At 38.4% G+C, this 25116-nt stretch overlaps 2 protein-coding genes across 2 annotated transcripts in view; both read left to right on the top strand.

The window, feature by feature from the left end:
• The window catches only part of GLB1 (galactosidase beta 1), a 46493-nt gene that overhangs the window by 1830 nt on the left and 19547 nt on the right, over nt 1-25116 (top strand). The window contains exons 2-10 of the mRNA XM_062569471.1: nt 10236-10405; nt 16534-16684; nt 16985-17045; nt 18173-18267; nt 19576-19756; nt 21192-21250; nt 22155-22276; nt 22405-22445; nt 22921-23033. Of these exons, the coding sequence (XP_062425455.1) occupies nt 10236-10405; nt 16534-16684; nt 16985-17045; nt 18173-18267; nt 19576-19756; nt 21192-21250; nt 22155-22276; nt 22405-22445; nt 22921-23033 (993 nt within the window). The remainder of the gene's footprint in view (nt 1-10235; nt 10406-16533; nt 16685-16984; nt 17046-18172; nt 18268-19575; nt 19757-21191; nt 21251-22154; nt 22277-22404; nt 22446-22920; nt 23034-25116) is intronic.
• On the top strand, nt 1292-10318 carry TMPPE (transmembrane protein with metallophosphoesterase domain). The gene is made up of 2 exons (XM_062569472.1): nt 1292-2770; nt 10236-10318. The coding sequence occupies exon 1, from the start codon at nt 1433-1435 to the stop codon at nt 2750-2752; it is 1320 nt and encodes a 439-aa protein (XP_062425456.1). The 5' UTR covers nt 1292-1432; the 3' UTR covers nt 2753-2770; nt 10236-10318.

The raw sequence follows: 25116 nt of genomic DNA, 5'->3' as shown, positions 1-25116 counted from the left end.
GCTTGAGGAGTTGAGACTTTTTCTGTCAACGTGACCATTCTGTGTGAGAGAGAGTCTCGCAAAATCCTGGTTTGGTCCTTAAAAATATAGCAGGGTCTGTCTTCACCACGATATTAATGTTTTTAAATTAGCTTAAGAAAGCTACAGTTTACCATTTTGGCCCACCTCGGTTTGTAGGTTTATAAGCTCGAGCTCACTGCATAACCCTGCAAGGCTGCTTTCATGCCCTAGTTCTGTAGTATTTTTGACTGTAATGATTGCTTATTTTTCCTCTAGCTAAGAGTGGACTGAGAGACGGAAAGTGTTTTGAAAGTAAGTACCTACTGCAATGTGGCTTGACCTAAGGTAGTTGCATCACCTCAAACAAACTTGCTCCCTATTGTAGGTAATGAAAGACCTTCTATGCTTTTTCTTCTTTGATTAAAATAAATTAGCAGAGTTTATTTTAAATAAAAATACACAAACTGTAGCAGAGTAGAAACATTGAACTCTGAGCAAAATACGAAGGAAAACTGAGAATTCCGGTATAATTCAAGCGTAACTGATGTTTGTTTGTTTGTTTGTTTTTAATCTGGGAGTAGGCATGCATTAGTTTTTACTGCTCCTTTCTGAAGAGAAACAATGTGTGATGATGTAATCCATTTTCAACTAATTGAATCCTGATAGACAAGGATGTGCTGAAATAGGTGTCAGGTCTTAGGAACCATACACATGCTAGAAGTAAGCAGCAAAACATAATGTGGGTTTCACTGTTCCTACTAATTTTGAGAACTCGGGGTATTTCTTACAACTCAAGACAAGGATATCTCCTAATACATCATCTGCAGTTTCTAGGGCTACAGTTGCATCTGGTAGTCACTCTGGTGAGGATTTCGCTACTGTAGTACATGTTAGTAAAACCTCTTGCGTTCAGTAAGGCTGACATACAGTGATACCTGCTTTTGAGGTGGAGCCAACTGCTTGAGAACAGCAACAGGAAGCACACGCACTGAGTTAACAGGAGAAGCAACTTGGTCACAGAACATGTACAGGGTTTTCAAATACTCTAATGATTGTTTCCAGAAATCATTGTATATATTAAAAAAAAAAAAAAAAAAAAAGAAGAAGCTGGGGTGGGGCCCTTCAGGGTGCAAACAGCAAGCTTAGAACTAGGCTGTCAGAATCCAGTGTTTTCAGATATCTCATTTGCTCTATGTCACTACATCTCTGCTTTTATCATAGTAATTCTGCATGGCCCAGTCTCCTGGGTGGATTGAGCACAATAATAGTTCTTTGGTTGTAGTCTGGGAAAAAGGGGATGTATGTAATATTTTTAAAAGGCTGATACTGGTTCCTGGTTGCAGGCTTTGTTGACCCAAGGCATCCCTTCATAACCACATTATTGCCTACTGGAGACTCCTACAGAACAGAAGGGAACTGTCAGGAAGCAAAGATGATCTCCTTCAAGCAACTGCCCCTTGAAGTGAAGGCTGCAGTGGTTGCAGGAGTGGTTTTCTTCTCCACGATGCTATCACGGAGCTACCTGGCAGAAAAACTGGAGCTTAAGACACGACGTTGGCTTTTCAGATTGCAGATGGCACTATTTGCTAATGCACTCATGTTGATAGGATCTCGCCATGTGTGGAGAAGCACAGTCACTGTGTTCTCCAGGTCGTCGGCTGCTAGCTCCTTCTGTTTCATGCCGTGGAAAATAGCTGTGTTGATGTTTCTAGCCTTGGCACATTCAAGCTTCTTTACGATGCTGTTTCTTGTTGCAGAAGAGCCCTATTTGTTTTCTTTAGCTGCCTACACTTGCCTAGGGGCCTATATCATTCTTATCTTCTTTCTCTTCACTCTAGGCTCTGTAGAGCAGGCTTATAAATTCTTGGCTGGGAGAGGTGCTAAGGCAGGAAGCAGCAATAAGAGTAGCAGAACAGCAATAAAGCCAGTTCTGGCAGTCGTGCTGACTGTTGTGTTGACTGTTGTTGGGCTGTTAAATGCTTCCCAGCCTCCGACTGTGAATTCAGTGGAGGTTCCAGTTCACAAGCTGCCGTCAACAATGAATAATCTGAAAGTGGTATTGCTTTCGGATATCCATCTGGGGCCTACAGTTGGGAAGACGAAGCTTGCCATGATTGTGAGAATGGTTAAGGCCTTGAAACCAGATATCACAGTGATTGTTGGGGACCTGACTGACTCAGAAGTGGATATCATACAACCTGCTGTTGAGCCTCTTAGAGAACTTAATTCCCCTTTAGGGACTTACTTTGTCACAGGAAACCATGAGTACTATACATCGGATGTTGGCAACTGGTTTGAACTGTTGAAATCATTTAACATTCGGCCACTCCACAATGAGAACGTGAAGATTGTTTCACCAAAGAGCACTGACGACTGGTTCTGCCTGGCTGGCGTCGATGATATTGAGGCAGATGTATTACGCTACTCAGGGCATGGCATGGATTTAAAAAAAGCTCTCAGTGATTGTAGCAATGAGCATGCAATAGTGCTGTTAGCTCATCAGCCAGTTGCTGCAAAATGGGCCCTTCAAGAGAGACCAGACATAAATTTAATCCTCTCTGGCCATACTCATGGAGGGCAGATGTTCCCGCTAAATGCTGGGGCTTATTTTCTGAATCCTTTCTTTGTTGGCTTGTACAGAGTTGGGCAGAACACCTTTGTCTATGTCAGCCCAGGGACGATGTACTTTGGCATACCCATGAGGTTGGGCAGCAGGGCTGAAATAACAGAAATAATTCTGCGTTCTCCTTGACTTCTGCCATCTTTGTTGGTCAGTATATTGGCTCTTTTACTTTGGAAGCAAATCATTTTTCAGGGAAGTCAGAGAGATGTGTTAGAGTGGACACATCCAGCAGCTTCTGTTAAGTCTGAGGAGGAAAATACTAACTGTATTAGGCCTATTCAGCAAATCAGGGGCACGTTGAAATGCTGAAGAAAATTCTTTGAGTTCATTGCTATTGAGGTTCTGCATTTAAAGATAACACTGATGTCATGAGATAATGTCTGTACTGTGCATGTTTAGTAATATCTGTTTCCCGTGGCTAGTTAATGTTCTACTCTCTACCTTATTATGTGTAGGCATCTGCCCTTATTAGATGTTAGACAGGTGAAGTTCTGACCTCTTGCATTGAAATTACACATGCATGTTTTGCAGAAAACACTACAGAGTGTCTGTTGAGTATGTAAGCTGTAGAAGCCTTATTCTAAAAATGTTAGTGGAAAAGAGCATGTTTTTTTTTTTGACTGGGACAGGTATCTCTAGAGCTTCTGTTCCAGTATTTTATCTGAAGCATGCAGTGGGGCTTCCAGTCTGAGTTGTTTACCCATAAAATAAGGTATCAGGTAGCTGTGTTCCACAGGTCTTGAGATTTTTTTTTTTCCAGCCAAAAACCTGGGAGACTGGTATTAAAGGATGGAAGTAGCTGTGTTTCTGCAGGCCTTTTTCCTAGAGTGACTGGGCACCTAGTAATTACTTAACGAAATTTGCCCTAATAAAAGCATATAAAAAGCAAACCCTTAATAAACAGAAATTCTATTGGTGTCTGAGCATTCAGTACCTCTTCATTACAAGGCACAAAATCCAAAGGTGACATACAGAGCCTCTTTTCTCCACATTCTGTTTTTTTTTTTTTTTTTTTTTTTTTTTTTTTTTTTGTGTGTGTGTGTGATTCTTCTCTTAGAAGAGTAAGGAGAGACTACTGGAAAATTATGTTCAATATGTTAATGCTTGAAATTTTGAATTTTTTTTTCAAGTAAGTGGTGTCCTTTTTAGGAAAACTAAACTTCACAGAATGTAACTTCCCTTAATAGTATTTGCATATTGATATCCTAGTTCTCTGATAAACACACAACAGAACAACTATCACAAGATAATGAGGAACGGGGAATTTCTCTGCCTTTCTTAGAAGGGTCTGACATAAATTAATATAATTCTGGGAAATTTGATGACTTAAAATTAATAAAAACTTTCTTACTTTCCTAACTTTATGCTCTTGTTAGAGAACCAGAACGCAAATTCATGAGCAGATATTATTTAGGCCGAAGAAATTGTTTGCTTTACTTCCTCTTCTACCCCCCCCCCCCTTCCTCCTCAGGGTAGCTATCTGAAATGCCACAAACAAGGTAATCCTGCCCCTGCCTCTGGCCCTGGGACATGCATCTGCAGCCGCAGGGCTTCGTGCTCTGCCTTCCTGCCCCCTCCCACTGGTATTGGGGCTTCTCTCAAGTGGAGCTGAGTGGCACAGGGTAAGGATTTAGTGGTTATCTGGGAGCCCAAGGACAGCAAGACCAGAGCTGGGGTGTTCAGTCTTCTCCTGCCTTTTGATGTGATTCTGAACCAGACAACTTCTGTTGTTCAGCTTTTGTCATTTTGCTAGGGGGTAGCGGGGAAGGGAGGAGTACCATAGGCTATATAAAAGTGCATTTTTCCTGGAAGTGAAATTTTGAAGTTTCATTTCTTCTGCTGCCTTCAACCTCCCAAGCCTAAATTTCTACTTACTAAACTATTTTTGTATTCTGCTGGTGTGTAAGAACATCTTCCATTTTTGCTCACAGGAATATTGAGAAATACCGTAAGAGCCTACTAGCAAATATAGTATGCACACTGGAGAGCTGGTCAAAGAGCTGGGGAAGTCAGCCTTCTTTTAGTCTGAAAATTTAACATCTGAGCAGTCCAGCTGTATACTTGCTGGACTAAGTCATTTCTGTTTCACAGTACCGATAATTTTGTAAACTGTTTTTAATGCTTTTGAAGCAGTATCTGCTTAAGCATCATACAGTTTCCACATGTATTTAGCACTACTCATTGTCTTTGTGGGAGGTCTTTTTGGCTTCTTTTACCATCAATGACTTAGGGATGTCAAATGGGCTTATGTAGGGAGATGCCTGATATCCTGTGGCCTCTCTTTTCTTGTCAAAATGCCTGCTGTTAAAAACTGTGTTCCACATCTAGTAGTGTAGAGCGTTCCCTCTAGACCAGTTGTCCAGGAATTTAATTTTCATTTGTTACACTTTGGGTTATAACTGTGATAAGCAGACTAATTCTTTAGCTAGGTCTTTTTAATCAGGAGGCTTTTGTCAGGACCGGCTGTAGATAGTGCTAGTTTTCCAGTGAAGTGGCAATATCAACCCCCTCTCCCCGTTTTTTTATTTCTCTCCTCATTCTGTTCAAATATGAGCAGAAGCCTTGCTAGAAGTGGTCCTCCCCCTGCCCTAATGAATGCACAGGTGGCTTCTGCATTGCTTTATGTGTATGTGTTCCTCCATGAAGCTCTTTGTGTAACCTCTTCGGAGCAAAGGTGGTCATGCAATGATTTCAAAGTTTATTTAGAGTTCTTCCAGTGTAATTCGTTGTTGTTTTAACTCCCCCCAAAGCTAGTTTGCTCAATGATTAGTTACAACTTAAAATGTTTTCTTTTGGGGCCAAAACATTTCAAAGCCTTTTTTTTGTAAGTATAAATGGGAAAATATCCTATTATCAGCCTTTTTTTTATTGATAGAGGAAATTAACCTTTTCTAAAATCTAAGAAAGCAATCTCTAATTGTCTTTGAAGTCTTTTTCTATACTTGTCCCAGTTATACTTGGATGTGTGTGATCTAGACCTGTGTTTGGTATTCCAGATCAAAGAATTTGCTATGCTGCTTATTTTGTAATTTTTCAGTAATTTTTCAGTAATTTTTTTGTGTGGAATGTATATGCTTTGGAGAACTTAACCAAAATAATATGTATTTCTTCCTACCACAAGGCCAGTTCATTTTGGGGGGGGACTGTTAAGCACTGTCAGAATAATATCAGTATAGAATAATCACTTGTGAAAGTTTTATTTATTACAGTGTATGGTCAGTGGAAGGTGGATTTGAAAGCGTGTTAAGTGTGGTATAACAAATGCTTTAAAAATTGGGATCTAATAAAACTTTATTCACTTGTCAAGAAAGATGCCTCTACTGATCTTTTATTTTGTAACAGTATTTATTGCAGGAGCTCACACAGAACATTTTTAACCCACAAATTCTGTTTACCAGCAAAAGGCTACCTACTGTAAGTCTGGTTAATTTTGTGTAATCTGAAACCCTCACTTCTAAGTGAGGCATAGAGGAAAATGAGAAAGGTAAGGCCACTATTAAATTTGCGCAGTGCCTACTATTGGGAAGAAATGCAAGTTAAAGGATAAGGATATGGGGCAGAGAAGAGGAACCACTACCTGGGCAGAGAAAGGATATTACAGAGTCTCTGGGAAGGAGCAGAAAAAAACATGCGTGACTTTGTATTTCTTGATTTCGTTACTTTTGATACAACTTTTGGGTGGAGGAAGAGCTTTGAAGAGGAGAATTTTTGAATGATCTATGTAAGAGATACTACGAATCTTCATAGGTGGAGGGGCTCATGAGGATTTGTATCCACATTTATCTTGGTTTCAAATAAGAGGGAAAAAAAAACAAACAACCCCTCCCCTTTCCTGTATGTTTGGAGAACAAGAGATTCTAGCCACTGTTAAATGGCTAATACAGTTAAGTGTTGCCACTGTATGAAAAGTGTTTTCTAAGTTGAAAAAAATACACATTAGTGACTGTTCAGAGTATTAAGGTTGCAAAAACAAGCACTTGGTGTAAGAAAGGGCATTCCTCAGTTTTTGCCCTTTTCCATGTGAGTATGCGCTGGACGTATGAGGTGCAACACTAAACCAATGTATCCAAGGGCTTAAATTTCCAGCTGGGCATCAATTTGATATGGTATGAATGAGTTGACAGGTTAAGCAGTGCACGGTTAAGTTGTTAAATCTGCTTACCAAACTAGTAGACCTACTACCCCATCTTCTAGAGAAATGCAGAGAATTCACTCCTGCGGTGTGCCTCACAATTATGAATATACAGTATTGACAGATGCAGGCATTAATTTGTGATGAGAACTGTTTTGTCTTTGTTGAAAGCCCTAGATTGCATGGCGTAAATAATGGGCAGAGTCACACACTGACAATAAAGGAGGTCTGTTCACCACAGGCAGTGAATGAGATAAATCTGAGTTCTTATTTTTTTTTTAATAGTACTGTATCATTAGATTTATGTACAAGAAAGGTGATTTACAGTTTTATTTGCAGCCTTAAAAGCATTTTTCTTAACTATTAACCTGGTTCGGTGATGATCACTTCCATAACTGATACCTTCTTCTTACTGTTTGAAGAAATTCTTGTTTCTCTGCCAGTGGTATCTGTCCTCAGAGTGGAGCAATGTAAACAGCTGAGTCAATGCTCAACATCTCTCAGCAGCTGTCTGCCGTAAACGAAGCAAGTGTCTCTTCCATAGGCCTCATATGGTTAATCTGAGAGAATTAGAGAGAGGAACAGCAGCAATTTATTTGGACTTTTTTTGTAATTTCCAAAGCTTTTAATAGTTTTATCTGCAAGATAAAATTAAAAACACTATATAAAGCCAAGAAGTCAAGCCAGAATAGATTGCAGACATAATGGTCTCTCCTGGTCAAATTTTTTTAATAGTAGTATTGTAGAATTGTGTTACTACACCTGGGTCCTGGGTTTCATTTACTCACAATAGTTCTGAAGCAGTCAGCTCTGTGTTAATGCCAAGACTTGTCACAGTGCCCCAGAGTAGCAAATGCTAGAAGAATGTGAAATGTTTTCTGCTTGCTGTTCATAAGGATGAATGGTTTCCTTATGGGATATACATAGAACATTCCCATCCTAGTGCAATATCCCCAGGAATCGAGATGTAGGCTATAAATTAAAGATGTGCAAAATGTCACTTTGTCTAAATTGAAAGAAAATTCAACAGATCAGTATGCATGTGTGAATTGTTTGCAATGATAATTTAGTTGAGATTTAACAGGCTGGAATTATTACAACAACATAATTTCCAAGGGAGGACCCCTACATTTGAGTTACTTTTGTCCCACAGCATTTGGCAATATATTCTTAGCACTCTAAGGCTTTAATTTCATGGAAGCCAGGTATGTGCATGCTTTTGTTTAGTGGAGAGTTATTTCAATTTCTGTGGAGCTATTTTTGTTAAGCATCGTTAAGAATGTGTCTGTGCAACTGGGGCTTAAAAAGCTTCCACTGTGCAGATACTTTGCAGTCTCTTCAGTCTTACAGTTCTTGTTTCTCTGTCAGCTCAGGGCAGTATCTTTTCCTGTGTGTTTTAATATGGCCAGCAGACAAACAGTTGCACTTGTTTGGTGTTGGCAGAGTATTTTAGATAGTTAGGCACTTAAAAGACACATTCTACAACTTGATTTTAGGTTTTCTGTTGAGACCTTGCTTATATCACAGTGGTGACTCACTGCAGTTGTCCTTCTTGGAGTTTGTAGTTTTCAACTGTTTGTACAGTGTTAACCTCACTCAGTTGCTCCTTTTACTGATAGTCTAAGGATAGGCATGTTTACTCAGTAATTTCCTTCTGTAGTTTTCTGGGTAGTGTAGTTTGTACTCCATCCAAAGAGCACTTTGTGCTCTTTTACTTTTGGCCCATGACACAGCCTTACAGTGCGCTGGCTCCTTTTGCTGCTGTGTTGGACTGAGAGTATGCTCCTAGTTGGGAGTAGTGATGTTGACCAGAAGTTGCAGTACTTGGAGCTTTATGGTTATATATGCCTGCTGTATTTCACCCTTTCTATTCCTTTTTCTTTACTCTTTCTGTAGTTGTACACACTGCTGTAACTGAATTATTTACCAGTTAACTGGAAGAAGTGGCTTCATGGAAGAGGTTCTTCACAGCTGTGTTGCCTGTTGGTCTCTACTCACCCATGGGCAGAGTTCCCCAGGTGGTAGATGCCTCTGGGGCCACCTGGGGCTATGTGGTGGTGTACATCTGTTTCGTTTCCACCTCAGTCAAGCCTTCTGGCTTGTCTTCTGATGGATGTGTATAACAAACTGATTGACCGTTGCTGAGTTACAATTTTGCTGTTTATATTCCTTGTGGTGGTTCTTTTTTTTTTCTTTTTTTTTCCTGAAGAGATCTTTTTCTTCAATACAGAGAAAGTAAAGTAAAATGTGCTCTGTATTGAATCTAATAAAACGCAAATGCAAAGTCATAAAACATGAAGCCAGTCTTAACTGACAACTGTCTACAGTAGTTTGTGGAGAACAGAATTATAAGGATGATGCAAATATGTGAGAGAGATGTTAAGATGTAAGATGTCAACTTTTTTAAAAAGAAAATCTTAAAGGTTCTTTAAAAGCATAGGACCAGGCAATTAAAATAGTTTTATATTTTTTCCTTGTTTTTTTAGCAAGTTACTTGACACAAAAGAAGTATTGCTGTTGGTCATAGTTTGAATCTTACTAAAAGTCATAGGCTCATTTGAGGAGTGATCCCATGTTCCTGGAGTTAAAGTATTTTCCTTATGTTTAGGAAGTGCAGATTCTTATTCCTAATTTTCCTGCTTCTTCTAAGTTCATTAGTTGTAAATGTTTTGGGCAGGCTTAGCTGCAAAAATATTGAAAGCAGTGCTGGATATTCCTTGCATTTTGAATTATACTCTTGCCTTCATAGATGATACCTTGTTTAGCATTCATATAAATTTTTGACCAGATGCCTTAGTAAATGTTCTTTTTCTTCCTTCTCACTTTCTCTGCATCTCCAGAAGTGGCCAATCTTTAGTGACTTTCATAAACATACACAATTTCACAGCCTGATCTATCAAATAATCCTTTACTTATTAGAAACTAAGCTTTCAAACCCTACACATAACAGTGCCCTGGAGCATTTACAGTATGGTATTTGTTCCTTGGAAACACCTGGCTGGCTAGTGCTTCTAGATCTCAGTTTGACATTAAGTTGGAAATAAGGTGGTGTTTCCCGTAAGTTCAGTGAGTTGAAATATTGTGTGCCAAGTGTTGGCATTCACCAAATCACTAGTCTCTCCTATTTAGTTCAGCATCATTTGTGCTGGTGTAAGCAACTGCAAAATGTATCAATGTAGAAAGATACTACTATATAACTCACTTGCTGAAAATTGAGAACTTATGTGGCATATTTTGGTATAGTACTGAATCCTGTCCTTGTTGCTTAGCTGGCAAATGTGTTGTGTGTATGCCAAGTCTGTTAGGCTCAGCAGGCTACCTGGAGAGTGGAGAGCCATGCAGCACGAGTTATTTTAACTCTGAATCTTCTGTTCTTTCCATTCTAGACATCCCTGAGTTGTTAATTATTGACCATTCTCCATATCTTTCATGGCAGAAGAACCTTATATTTTGTAACTTTTTTTTTATATATATATGCAGAATATACCCCAGAGAAGTTTTGGGATTGATTATGATTGCAACTGCTTTGTCAAGGATGGGAGACCTTTCCGTTACATCTCGGGTAGCATTCACTACTCACGGATTCCCCGGTATTACTGGAAAGACCGCCTGTTGAAGATAAAGATGGCAGGGCTTGACGCTATTCAAACGTAAGTAACCGGTGACTTTCAAAATTATCTGTAAGCTTGGGAAGCAGTTAAGTGGGATGTTACCATCACTATTTATTAAATAGAAATTGAAAAAGCTATGCAGAAGTGAAGGGTGGTGCCGGATGACCTCTATCAGCTTACACTGGGACAGCTTTACAAGTTATAGCTAACAATCTACTTTTCTGCTGACTGGCAACATCTCTTGCTTTGTAACCTGAAACATGTAGTCAGACGGTGAACTTTGGCAGCTGATAAAGAGACTGATTATGTGCTCCGTGTCTGCCAAGAGCATAGTAATCTCTGGTAAAAAGTCTAAATGGGAGGGGACAGTTACTTCTCAATACAGCATAGGTTTTATCGCCTTGAAAATGTTGACAAGACCTGCAGTAATATTTGAAGCTACTGTACCAGGATTATTTAAATGTAGGGAAATGGTGGGGAAGTAGGTGGTGTGTGTGTGTGTATGCGTGTGTTTTTTTTTTTTTTTTAAGTAGCTTTTAATTGTGTGGAGGTGGTATAGGAAAAAGCATGTGGAATTTGTGTGTATCAAACTTTTTTGGGCATCTTATCTTTCTACCTGTTCATGTCCTTGCTGCAGTAGGTGAGGCACAGATAAAAGAATGCAGCTTGCTCTGTTATTTTTGACAGAGTTTCCTTTTCAAAGGAAGAAAAGTTGTGGAGAGATGAATTGGTACAGTCTTCTCAAGCAGTGATTGCAGTTACCAAACATGACTACTACTTCTTTAAATCATTACAGGGCTTAGAGCTTCTCTTCGAAATGGCGTCTTCAGTGGACAGATAATCCTGAATCTGAGACAGTTTGTTTAGTGGGATTGTCACAATCTCTGCTTCTGCTCCCTTGGAATTTGTATTTGGTTTGACCTGGATGTTGTAAGGTGGCTTAATACACTTGGATGTGTTTAATAAGGGTTAGTACGTGAAGAAGAGATGGCAGGGAAACGAATAAACAAACAAAGATATTTAGGTTTCTCAGTTTCAGGGTTTGTGTGTGTGTGCGCAGGTTGTCTTAAAACTCTTCACTGCGTTGTGATGGTATAGTGGCTTTTTGTTTGTTTTGTTTTTCTGATGAACCAAGTGAGCACTTTCTACCTTTTACTCACATGAGAACAGAGAGGTTAAGCAACACACTTGCTGAGGACGGCCAGAAAAAAAGTTGCTGAGAGGTGGTTATGTAGTTAATTTTTGTTGAAGTAAAAGAAATCTCAAACAGATCTGAAAATTACATTTTCTTGGTGTCTTTCTTGAAAATCAGTCTGGATCCCAGCACTGTCTCTGTGACTTTCCTATGATTTGTAGTGTCTCACATTTCACTTACATCTCTGATTTGTATGCCTGTATTTTGAGGTGAGGGAAAGGAATGTATCTTTAGTGCCTTCTGATCATTTACATCTTTTTCAAGTGGTCTCCTCCCTGCCTCTTTGAATTTGCCTATTAATTTAATTGCTACATTACTAGTTTTAGTCAATAGGCATCTTTTGTTTTTTATTCCCCTTATATAACTCTTATTTAATGGCAAAATTGCTTCAGAGGCTTTTTTTTTTCTTTTCCTATTGCTTCCCCCCCCCCGCTTTTATAATTCCTTGCTTCCTTTTCTTTCTCCTCATGTGATTACTCACTTCCCCCCCCCTTTCTTTTGCATATTCCTACCTCTTATTCTTATACTTTACTGTTCTGCATTAGTATCCTTCTGCTAACCCAGGAAGGAGTAGAGGTTGTCTTGTGTTGCTGATATTGATTGATCTCTGTTGGTCTTGAGAAGTGAGTTGTTTGTGTTTACGTACAGAAGGGAAGCTAGAGCTAGTGAGTGTTGCCTTAAGGTTCTGTGATTTGAGGCTGCAGCCTTAGGTGTTGCTAGATCAGAGTGGATAGACAACAGGTTTTTCCTGAAACTCCTTTTCTCTTTGTAAAGCTACCTGGGATTCTTTAACTCTCTCTTCCACCATTGCTTATCTTTGAATTTCTTCTAATATTGGGATAGATAACTCCTAAACATGTATCTTGTAAGCAGAAGGTACTGCAGTGCCTTGCATTTTCTACAAGAATGAAATACATACATCTTTCTATTTGACACAGTGTTCTCTCTCTAGATGCTAAAAACATTTTATTCCTTTTTTTCAAGTATGCAGATAATTGGGCAGTATTGCTCCGAATTATTGAGATGAAGCAATAATTTTTCATTTTACTCAAAATAAATCTATTTTCTATGCTTTTTGGTAAAGTGGGAATGGGGCTATATTATTGTTTGTTTGTGTTTTTGTTTTCTCTCTCCTCTCCTCTCTTCTGCCTAGTCTTTGCTGCGTCAATAAAACTGTTAGCAAGGAACTGAGATTCCTGTTGTGTGAAGTTGTTCTGAAATGGCCAACAGCCCCTTCTGGCAGAAAGTGGCTATAGGACTCCCAACATTGGAAGCACTTTCGAAGACTGCCATTTTTGAGGCTTTAGGCTGTTCCCACAAGATGGAAAAGTTTCCTGCTACAGTTTACCATATGGGAGTGGTTCTGGTTCTTCTCAAGGTGCTCCCAGTGGGGCTCCCAATAGTGGAGGAAACAGGATCCTTCCATTACAGGGTTGTCCTCATGAATTCCTCTTGGTGCAAGCTAATCAGACCTGCTCTCTTCTTACTCTCTGCAGCCTCATTCCCAAGACTAGCTGTGCCTTGATGCGTTATTCAGCTAAGAACTGAGTCAGCAGCTGATGTGGGATTCTTGATGTGAGGGAAGTCAGTGTATGTCTGTAGCCGTCTCTAACTGGAAACACCTTAAGCAATAAGAGAATATGAGAAAATACGTGACAGGGACCTCAAACTTAGGTTAAAGTTTAAAATATGAAGGTAGCAGGTTGAAATTTGATACTGTGCTTACTGTGATGTCCCAAAAGATGAAGGATTATACCTAGGAACTCCCTTTTCTGCCCATGCAAGTAGCCCTCAGAGGCATCTGGCCATGCAACTGCAGTTGTCTTTGTTTTCAGTTCCTCAGCTCTAGCCTATCAAGTACAAATAAATACTATGAAAAACGTACGTGCAGGACTAAAAGTCAGGTTTTTTTGTGTGGAAGAGGTAAGCAACCACTAGATGGAGCTAAACATTTACAGAACTAGAGAAGTTAACAGAGAAGCTCAGCAGAAGAATCAGCAGTTATGTTACATACTCATAGAAAGTTGCAGAAAAAATATTGAGACACCCTTTTGTCCCCATCTCGGACAGTATTAAGCATATTTATACCTTAAGACTTGTTGGTAGGGTGAGTTCCTAAAAACTTCCCAATGAATCTGTATTTTCATCTATAACAGGTTCCAAAGTGCAGTTAGATTAAAATTAGAATGCTTTTCTTATAATAACCTATGCTTTACTTAGCAGCAGTAAATACTTGATTATATATATTGCATACATCTGTATATTACTTGCGTAATATCTATTAACACCATTACCGTACAACTATTTTCTCATTTTATATTTTTGCCTTTGCTTTTTTTCTTTGCAAGAGACAATTACAAAGTGCTAAATCTTGATTTGATGTCAGCTGATATTACACCGTGATGCTCATTAATTAAGAGCGCTGAGCATCCTAACTGTGTTCTCCAGTGGAATTGTAACTGCTCCCCATCTGCCAAATGTGCTATGTAAAAACTTTGAGTACAGTTAGAGCTGTCATACAGAAGAGTACCAAAAGCCTCGCTAAGTTGAGAGATGTCACCTTCTTTACTTTTTCCTAATCCTTTCCTGTGAAAGAATGGAATTAGGTTTGTCAAAAAAGATATAAACCTAGATTGTTGTTTTTATCGCCTCGCTGTCATTTTTACATGTTGATTATTCAGTAGCTTTTCTGTCATCTTTTTTGGGTTTGGAGTTTGACTGTTTGGCATGTAATTCTCTGGAATACCCTTTCCCACTTTTTTGTAAGAATGACACTATCTGCAGTCATATATATGTATAACTAGGTAATAGTTTTGAAAATAATATAGGTATAGGTATTATGGTATCAAAGCAAAATTATTCACAGTTATCACCTGGATAAAGATAGATCGAAAAGAGAAAGCGAGCACAGAACAGGCATAATATGTCAAAAGCTAGGTGCTACTGTTGCCGCAGCTATTACCTCGAACTATTGTATCAATAAAAAGTGATTTAATTTAGAAAGTGAAAAAGTTAGTTGCTATGGTGATGTGCTAATTACAGTAAAATTGGTAACCTTGATATTATTGCCTGTACATGTGCTCTTTCAAGTTTGGGAATAACAAATGCATTTTTTATTTGCTTCATGGTACCCTGTGGTGTTGGTTTCATTGAGATAGTTGGTCATTTGTTTTGATCTAAATATTTATCGACTATGGTCTTAAGTGTTAGCCATCAGCCTGCTCCACCAATTGAAATCTGGGCAAAGTAGAGAAAACTAAATTAATGTTGAATGTACCTATGTATGATTCATAAATTCATTAAATGAATGTATACTTTGTTTCCAAAGTACTTCAATAAACTTGTTGTTTTTAGAACAATTACAGCAGGTTGATAAAGAAATGTACTACACAGAGGGAAAGTCTGCATATTGACTTCTGAATGCATGGTTTAAACTCCATCTTGCCACAGAAATTTTAAACTTTATCCTTTTCAAACAGAGCTTGTAGGTTTGGGCATTTGTGAGGAAATAATATTTGCAAGTGATTAAAGGTGCTGAAGGATTACCATCGTTTTTTTATGTTCACGTGCATGTATTTCTGAGTGTGGCCATTTCAGTACTGGCTCATGTAAGGGTTCCTGTTTTTCTTGCCTATTGAAAGCAGGGCTTGTTTTTTCATCTCTCTGTCTGTCTCTCTCTCTCTCTGTCTGTCTCTCTCTCTCTCTGTCTGTCTCTCTCTCTCTCTGTCTGTCTCTCTCTCTCTCTGTCTGTCTCTCTCTCTCTCTGTCTCTCTCTCTCTCTCTCTGTCTGTCTCTCTCTCTCTCTCTCTGTCTGTCTCTCTCTCTGTCTGTCTCTCCTCCTCAGTAGTTTTTACAGAACTAACTCTTGAATATAAAAACATTGTCTGAATACAACAGTGTTGTCTGAGAGGCTCTTTGGTTGACTAAGCACAGTTTTGGTTTTACAAATTTTTGTTGAATTCATACTCTGGAACAATGGCAGCAGTTTTCTTAGAAGGGGCACAAACATATGTGCAAAAAATAAATGCATTGGACATAAGTTCTGCCTTTCTCTTGAAGCCTTGTTCAAGCTGCACCAATCCATAATTTTAATGTCTGTCTCTGCTGTGACTGCCACCTACTACTGTGCCAAGCCCAAATTCTCATGGTTGTTGTTCAAGGACCATAAACTGTAACACAACATACGGTATTTTGTAAATAATGTGTTTCTTATCTTGCAACCAAGTGTAATTTGTATAATCTATGAGGTATTTTGTAGTCAGGTTGTGGTTTTCAAAGTCCTCGAAGTAAGAGAGATATTTTCTCAAATAATTTGCTTGTTTGACACTTCCATTACTTGGTTGAAATGAGGCTCTAGTTTGTCCAGGCTCCTGGGTGCCTTAGCATACCTCAACCATGCTTCCCATGTTGTTTTTTTTCAGAACCTCTTTTGCTTCTGGTCAGGGAAGATTTTCAGGACCTAGATGCAAAATCTTCTGAGGCTTAGACATTTGTAACATCTTTTCATTGGCAGCAGCGTGGACCTGTCAGCTGAGGTGGTGTGCCCTGTGCAAGCTGGGTGGTCTGCTCTCTGAGGTCATCTGCTGTTTTGGGGAAGCTAATTCCCGAACACATCTTGCATGGGTGGTTTTCAGTGTTCACCTCTTCACAAAGCTCCCACCATGACACCGCTGGCAGCTTTAAAACCATCGTGGTTTTGAAATGGCAAAAGCAAAAGCAAAACTTGTTCCTGGATTGATACAGACTCCCACAGACAAAACCTAAAGTACTAACCCTTATTTTGGAATTAATTTTAACACCTTTTGCCATAGGAAGCAGGTCACAGACGAAAGCTCCCAGAATTATTCTTGTATTTTACTAATCCGAACATGAGTTAAGCTTTGCGTATCCCTGGGAGTGCAGTGCTAACACTTCTTTGAAATTCTGGTTTGGTCTGAGTTTCCTAATGGAAGGTGATTTTCTTTCTTTATAGGTACGTGCCATGGAACTATCATGAACCCCAACGGGGCGTATATGATTTCTCTGGTGACAGAGATCTAGAGTATTTCCTGCAGCTTGCTAATGAAACTGGCTTGCTGGTGATTCTGAGAGCTGGACCTTACATCTGTGCAGAATGGGACATGGTACAGCTTTTTATAAAAGCTATCTCATTTCTAGCCTAAGTCTGAGGCAACTGTTTTCTTCCTAAAGTAGAAAAATATCCTTGGTGTTCCCTTGGAAAAGGCTCCCGGTTAAGCATCCTCAGTGACTTTTTATAGCACAAGCTTACTTAGTGTTTGTTTTTCTTTGAGAATTACTACTTGCCTTATGGGTTTGTTTGTTTATTTTTAAAATTCAATCTCAGTATATTTTTTGACACCTGGCTAAATTGTTCTTTGTTTCCAATAAATGGACCACTGAAGCGGTTTCCTTTCTTTTTGCAGGGAGGCTTGCCTGCATGGCTGCTGGAGAAGGAATCTATTGTTCTCAGGTCTTCTGATTCAGGTGAGGATGTCAAAAGGACTAGCAAATGTATATTTTAACAGTAGGAGGACTTGATGTTTGAGGCTATGTTTGGATTGTTCATACCTCATTTTAAGTTATCCTGTGAGTAAAAACTTAATACTCTAAGGTGTATGTGTTGGAGAAGTGTATGGAAAGAACAAAGTAGGGTAGAAAATCATGCAACTTCTGTGATTAAAGAACTGTAGAGCTGAGTCCTTCAGGTTGTTGTGGATGCTATTCCTAGAGCTAATGGAGTTTTTTAGCAGTTGGTTTTCTAAGGAAATGATTGAAGTTGTATAATTTAAAAAGAAAAAAAAAAGAGAGAGAGATGGGCGGAGGGAGATAGAGGGGAGCAATTTATGTCATCTGTCTCTTCTTGTTCCCCCTTCCCAGGCATTTTCTTAATAATTTCCAGAGCAACAACCAGTATAAGTTTGAATGTCATCTCCAGTATAAGCCAAGTATAAGTTTGAAAATTTCATGAAAATTGGTGCCAAGAGAGACAAATTATTTTAGCCACTGAGAAAAAAAGAAGATAGCTTTGAGCTCTGAGATTTTCCGTTTGGCAACAACCAGTGGCCACTCGTTGTAGGAGCCTTTCTTGGCTGGTCATTGTGCACGTAATTCCAGAAATAGTTACAGCACTATTGTGTTACCTGGTCATGGAACATGACACGGACAGGTGAGATGAGACAGGAGATGAATGTGGTTATTGGAGAAGGGATTAGGGGACAAAGATGTAAATCCATGTAGTGTCTGTCTTCAGTTCTGCTGGTCATTGAATAAATTATCTATTAAAAAAAATGGTGCTGACAGCAACATTACAGTTTCTTTTCCTATTGAATTGCATTAGGATAATTTGTGTGAGATGTTTTAAAGTATCTCTGGTGATTTTCAAAGTTCATCAGTGTTAGAATATTTTATTTTTTAATGACTCCACCCATATATTGAAAGCTGACAATTACGAACTAGCGTAAGAGCATGTCAGTTCATTAGATGCTGTTCTTATAAATTTTGTGTAGTTAGAAAACTAGGTAAAAACTACCCGTATATAATTTAACACAAAAATTGGGAGTTATAAAGCAGAAAAGTTGTGAACTGTTCAGTTTTCACTTTGTGTATCACAGATTACCTGGCAGCTGTTGAGAAATGGATGAGTGTCCTTTTGCCGAAGATGAAGCCTCACCTCTATCAAAATGGAGGTCCAATCATCATGGTGCAGGTAACTTTTTGAAAGTTCAATGAACCCAAGCAGCATGGGTGCTTATATTGGTCTTACTGACACTTCTTGTATCCAGTGGTAATGCACACAGATGCTCCTTAGCAATTTCTGATAACTAAAGGATTCTGATGAGATCCCTCATCCAAGAGAGCTGAATGTCATCTCCAGAATTTAGAGAGCATTTATCTGCTCCGTACAAGTTGTTTTCTACTAGTATAGAAAGCAATAAAACAAACTTGTGAGACTTCTTGTGCCAGCTCTCACATTAAGCAAAAACATTAACATTATCTGAAACCCTCTTGGAGGAAAAAGGTGTATAAGGATACTTGCAGATAGAAGAAAAGCAATATGAAGCAAGCCTATTAACACATGCAGCATCAAGGTTTAGGCTTTTTAGTTCTTCATGCTAACTTGAGCTATGAATGATTGAGGTTATTATACTGTGCATGCATAGTGGGTAGTTTCTCTCTTGAACTCCTTCGAAATGTGCTGTGGTGATTATTCCATTTTCTTACTTAATATTTGACAGTAACTACAGCTTCATGCTAATTAATTGAAATTCCCTGGCTTTCACAAGATGGGAGACCCTTCTTAAAATGTCAGCCAAGATCACTGTTCTTGAGCAATGTATTCTCTGTATTCAGTAAAAGCACTGCGCTAAACTATTCCTTGTCAGAAGTGGGATATTTAAAACAGGATTGTCAGAAGTTGCCTTGAGGAACATTTGGCATTGGGTCTGGAGCTGGAAGCTGATCCCTTGGGAAAGGGGCAGGAGGTACACCTTTCAAGAGCAGTGAATTGTCCAATCATTTAAGTCTATTGCAGGGCTTTGCTGTTCATGTGAGCCCCTCTACTGACCCATATTTTCTCATAGGTCTCTGTTCTGAAGTCCAGCTCTACTGTGGTTTTGATCATGTTGCAACCTGATCTGTGTGTGTTTTTTTTTTTTTTTTTTTTTTTTTATTAGTTTGCTGGAAGCTGGACCGTAGTTCTTCTTTTAAATAGAGACCATATTTTGATTACTGTTATTGAATAGATAAGGATAGAGACCTTTATGTGAAGTTCAAAGGATTTTGTAGGAGAAGTACTTCTCTGTAGACAATGATAGCTCTACTGTAAGGTACAGGTGCGAGGAATGAGGGCCTGGAAGTATTGTCTTCTCCTGCTGCCACTCAAGTCTGGAGTTAAATCGGCCTTTTCAGGGTTGCCATCAAAGGAAAAGGAAGCCAAGGTTTAAGCTTTCCATTTTTAGTATCAGATACAGATTCAAACTGGCTACTGCTTACTTGAATTATTTTTACCGTGCAGGTAGAGAATGAGTATGGAAGCTACTTTGCTTGCGACTATGACTATCTACGTTCCCTTCAGAAGATCTTCCGCCAGCATCTTGGGGATGAGGTTGTGCTATTCACAACTGATGGTGCAAGCAAGCTGTACTTGAGATGTGGAGCTCTTCAGGGTTTTTATGCAACAGTAGACTTTGCTCCAGGTTGGAGATGACTGTTTGTTACAAAAAAAAAAAAAGTGTGTTGGTGGCAGGACAAATGGTCTCCTTGACTGCTTAAATGTGGTGATAGACATAAATGACTATTTGACACATTGTTAAACATAAAAGAATTACTCACAAGTACTAAGTTAAAGTCATAATCACTTCCTGGGTGTTTTGTTTTCTGTTTTTTTTTTTTTTTTTTTTTTTTTTTTTTTGGAATGGCCTCTGCCTGTTCCAGAATCCAGCCCTCCTAGTTTATTTCTTTAAATTAGTAGTTACTAGTTACTGAGGGAGAAAAAAATGCTGAAGACCATCATTAGAAATATGTACACCACCACAATTTGCAGAAATACAGGTCTGAAGAATGGCTAAGCACCAATAGTGTTCTCAGAAAGTGCCTATTTGATAGAAGAGGAGAATTAATGCAGTTTATGCAGAACTGGCTTGGAAAAATAAGCTTACGGCACAAGAAACATACTCCAAGATAGTTCTGTTTCTGTATTTTTTTTTTTTTTTGACTTGTGGTCTCTCTTCTATATTATTCTCTCTGCAGTCAAAGATGTATGGTTAGTAGGAATCTTTTTTTTTATAAGTAGATTGAAACTGTGAGCTCCTTCATGTATATCATGTATCAAGTAGTTATTATTTACAGTCCCTGTGGCTTGAACCACTTGGAGTGATCAGAAGTGAAACTCCTATTTATAGGTTGCCTGGCATCTATTCTTCCTTATAGTCTTGATAACGGAACTGCAGGCCTATACTTTTCAGTGAGTCTGACACATCTCAGACTTTATGGAGGCAGGATGTCATTCTCAGAGCTGGATTTTCAGAGGATGTAAGCTTAGGACTCTGTTAAAGCTTCTTTTGTTTTCTTTTCTTTTGTTTTCTTTTCTTTTGTTTTCTTTTCTTTTGTTTTCTTTTCTTTTGTTTTCTTTTCTTTTGTTTTCTTTTCTTTTGTTTTCTTTTCTTTTGTTTTCTTTTCTTTTGTTTTCTTTTCTTTTGTTTTCTTTTCTTTTGTTTTCTTTTCTTTTGTTTTCTTTTCTTTTGTTTTCTTTTCTTTTGTTTTCTTTTCTTTTGTTTTCTTTTCTTTTGTTTTCTTTTCTTTTGTTTTCTTTTCTTTTGTTTTCTTTTCTTTTGTTTTCTTTTCTTTTGTTTTCTTTTCTTTTGTTTTCTTTTCTTTTGTTTTCTTTTCTTTTGTTTTCTTTTCTTTTGTTTTCTTTTCTTTTGTTTTCTTTTCTTTTCTTTTTCCTTAGAAAAAAGTTCCACAGCTCAAACACTAAAATCTGAGGTATTGAATCTACACCTGCATTTTTTGAAGTAAGTTGCTTACCTGGATTTTTACTAGGTCTTGAAATGGAGGTACATTTCAGTAAAGTGAAAGAACTAGCAAAAGTCATGGATGTTGCAACTCAGTTATGCTTTTGTCTGTTTATAGGTGGCAATGTCACAGCAGCATTCTTAGTTCAAAGAGGCAGTGAACCTGCAGGTCCTTTGGTATGTCTTTTTGCTTAAGTTTCCTGTATCACTCTTAATCTTAGAGTAATTAATAAAAGAGGGGTTGACAAGAGTTTGTTGGACAGTTTGTTAGGGACAGGTTTATTGGGATATAATTTCAAAATCAGTCCAAAAAGCTGAATGAAGGTGCTTGTGCATGTCTTTTTCTATGCCATGCTGACTGCTGTTCTGCAAGTATTACTTTAGTCTCAGGAGAAATTGATTTTTATTTCAGTATTTTTCCTAGCTAAGACAAATATTTACAAAGCAGCGGAAACAGTAAGCATGATTAGATGTGTTAGTGAGGTACGTGTGTGGGTGGAAGTTAAAAGCAGAAATTAAAAGGGCAGGTTAGAAGTTGCTTCCTGTTTTTAGCTACCCCAGAGTTTCTACACAAGTGGTAATGGGATGTGAGATCATTGGAAGCCATTTTGACAAAGGGGGGAGGTCTCTTGATGGTACAAGATTATCTCTGTGCTTTGAAATTATTTAGAACACAGTTTGAGAGTGTTTGAGTGATTTATGTTTCATTACATCTAATTTACATATCTTGTTCTGCATATAATATATTTGTTCGATCTCTTATTTTAATGCTGAGTATCAGAAACATATTCAGGTTTACAAATTCCGAGGAAATCCATGCTCTTTGGTACATAATAATTTTATACAGACATTTTGAAAATGATTGCTTGAACCAATTCTTAAGTGTCCATATAAAATTATTGAACCAATCCTTTAATTTCTTTGAATGGTCTATACCTTGCTGTATTTATAGTAGTTTAGAAAAGACTCACATGAGTAGGTGCCTTTTTTCCTTTCCTCTTACAGTTAGTAACCTAAATCACATTGCATTCTTGTTCCCTCTTCATATTTTCCCTTCCTCTTTTGCCATTCCTCCTTTCAGGTTAATTCTGAGTTTTATACTGGATGGTTGGATCACTGGGGACACCATCATTCTGTTGTGCCCACACAAACCATAGCTAAAACCCTTAATGAAATCCTGGCACATGGTGCTAACGTTAACCTGTAAGTGTATGTTCACTAGAGGTTAGTTTTTTCTGGAGAGGGGTTGTTTTGTTTTGTTTTCCAATTCCAAATGTTGATACTCAGCAAAACCTGATTTAAGTGGATTGTATTTTGTTTTGTTTTTTCAGATACATGTTTATAGGTGGGACTAATTTTGCCTATTGGAATGGTAAGAAATGATATAAGAGATTATAATAATACAATGGGGGGGCTAATGAATTAGGTAGTAATGTGCTAGTCCCTTTAAAAGCATGGGCTATGCATACTCTCAAATGGCAAGAGACAAGTGCACTAGCTTTTTCTGTGTCTATTGGCAGTATGTTCTAAATCCATGTGGTATTTGCCTTTGCAAAGGATGAGGAACAAGTCTGGCCTTTGCTTTGCTCAATTCTGTAAAACAGTTGAAACATGGATAAATCTATCTCTTCAAAATATTTGTAAAGACTATGTAATAGAGCAGTGAGAGCCTAGAAGGGACTGTGTCTTCCATAGGAAATAGTTTCCCTGTGCCAAATCCCACATCCCAGGGCCTACACTGAATCTGAAAGTGAAGTCTGGCTGTGATTGGAGAGAATTCTGAAAATTTATCCCTTTGGAAAACCCAACTCCTTTACATTTTCTGTTGCTTTTTCTCTGTCTCTTAGGTGCTAATATGCCCTATATGCCACAGCCCACCAGTTATGACTATGATGCTCCACTGAGTGAAGCAGGGGATCTCACAGAAAAATATTTTGCCTTGCGGGAAGTCATTGGTATGGTAAGTGTCCCTAGGACATGTTTAGAATGGTTCTCTGAAGCAACTCTAGCTTACTGGAAAATCTCTTGCTCTTGTGTTGGTGTGAGTTATTTCTGCATTTATTGTCCTGTGCAGGAAATGGAATTGAAATGGAACGAGGTGATTAGTCTGATCCAATTGCTTGTTAGAAAAAGGGCAAGATCTTGCACCTCCCTGGTTATCCCCTCTACTGTCTCGATGAGTCCATCCCTCACTTTCAAAGACGGGTTGCAGGTGTGGATCTGACATTCTGAGATGATTTAACTCTGTTTTTTTTAGCTGAATTAGTTTTCTTCCAACTTGGCTCACTCCATCTGATAAGAGCTGGAACTGGCATGAGGAAGCAGAGGGAGGGAGGAAGGGTTTGACTGGGAGAGGAGATGGAGGGTGAGTGCACAGGGCTTCCCCTTTGTAGAACTCATAGGCCATTCAGTCAATACAGGCAGGCTGGTCACTTCACTTCAGCCTGGTATGTGCCACAACTTAAGTGCTTTGACTGCCTGTCTGCCAAGCTTCATGTTGTGGTTTGGGGCCTCTGGAGCCTCTGTGAGAAGGAGCATGCTTACCCAAATGAACTGTCTTTCTTTTTTGATGCCACAAACTAGATCATACAAAGGTCAAAGCTTTGAAGCGAGTAGCATTTCTGCATACTGGAGATTGGAGCAAAATATGGAATTTGTATCTGGATTTTGAAAAGACATTTCAGGCCATTCAGACTAGGCTTAAAGACAGATTTCCTGGGAAGCCCAGGGCTCCTACTGTCCTGTTGCATGCTAGAAATGTTGCTGTAACCTAGAACATGCTTTTTTGAAGTAAGTCTCTCAGAAAGTTTTTGCACTGTCTCTAGGGTTAAGTATGCCTTTTATCTCCCCCCTGAAGAAAGCCTAGTATAGACCATTTTCTTAACATTCTCTATTTTCCCCAAGCTTTCCATTGATTGGGTGATTTTGATAGAGGGGACTTACTATCTTGGTGAAGCTTTTCTCACCAAAGAAATTCCCAAGCTTCCTGTTTTTGAGTTGTTTTCTTCAAGGCAAGATACCTATCTGAACTTTAAGTAGTGTTCTAGTGCAATTGAGGCGGCCTTGATAAGATCTGAAGTGTTCAGTATAAGCTAAGGTATGTTGGGTCATGGTAAAGCTTTTATGGTGTGATTTGTTTGTCTCTTACCTTCCGTATCCATAGGATCTCAGTGAAGATTTATTGTCTCTGCTGTGGGTTCTAAACCCATAATAGTCCATCTACTGAAATATAGTTAGAGCTGAAGCTACAATAAGAAAATAAAGCTGGCCCCTAGCTAATGGCTGTTTTTAGAATGTTACCTGTACTACAAGGCTAATGCATTATAAACTTCTTTCCTTCTTTCTTTCAGTTAATAAATATAATAAAAGAGGGTTCCAGCTTTAAACTTCCTTCAATTGCTTACAGCATTCTCTGATTTCTGCCATTTCAGCTGAAACTTCTCTTGAGTGAATATAGTTTTTCTTTTTTCTTCTTTCTTTTTTTTAAGCCCGAATGATTTGATTATTTTTCAAATACAGAGAGAAAGAAATGAATTTGTTGTCAAGAAATATGAATTAGTTTTTCATCTGTGTGCAGTTGAGAGTTGACAGAGGGGCAGTGAGAATTATACTGCTATGATCTCTTAAAATAAATAAATAAATAAACCCAACTTGTTTTGGTGCAGAGGCAAACTTTTGAGGTGAGTTTTATGCCAGATATGCCATGTGTAAATCCAACAAACCTCCCAAGAAAAATAGCCCTTCAGCACCTCCCCAAATCTATAAAAAAAAAAAAAAAACAAAAAAAACAAAAAAAACAAAAAAACAAAAAAAAAAAAAAAAAAGAAACCCCTAACGGTTGCCAAATTAAGCACTTGAAGTTACTGAACATTCAAATTAATGTAACCTTCACAGATGGGATCATTTGTGCACATATATTAGAAAGTAGACTTAGACTACTTGATCACATAGGTTTCTTATCTGCAGAAGTTTTCTCTCTATAGTGGGTAGATGGGGCCATGTTCAATAAAGGAAAGATCAAGTGGGAAGTCCAGACTTAAAAC

This window comes from Rhea pennata, chromosome 2, assembly GCF_028389875.1.
Source record: "Rhea pennata isolate bPtePen1 chromosome 2, bPtePen1.pri, whole genome shotgun sequence".
Taxonomy (NCBI): Eukaryota; Metazoa; Chordata; class Aves; order Rheiformes; family Rheidae; genus Rhea; species Rhea pennata.
Note: the sequence above shows the minus strand (reverse complement) of the source record. Positions and strands in the feature narration are given on the sequence as shown.

Excerpts from the sequence above, each read along its gene's own strand:
- TMPPE (XM_062569472.1), top strand. The coding sequence starts at position 1,433 with ATGATCTCCTTCAAGCAACTGCCCCTTGAAGTGAAGGCTGCAGTGGTT.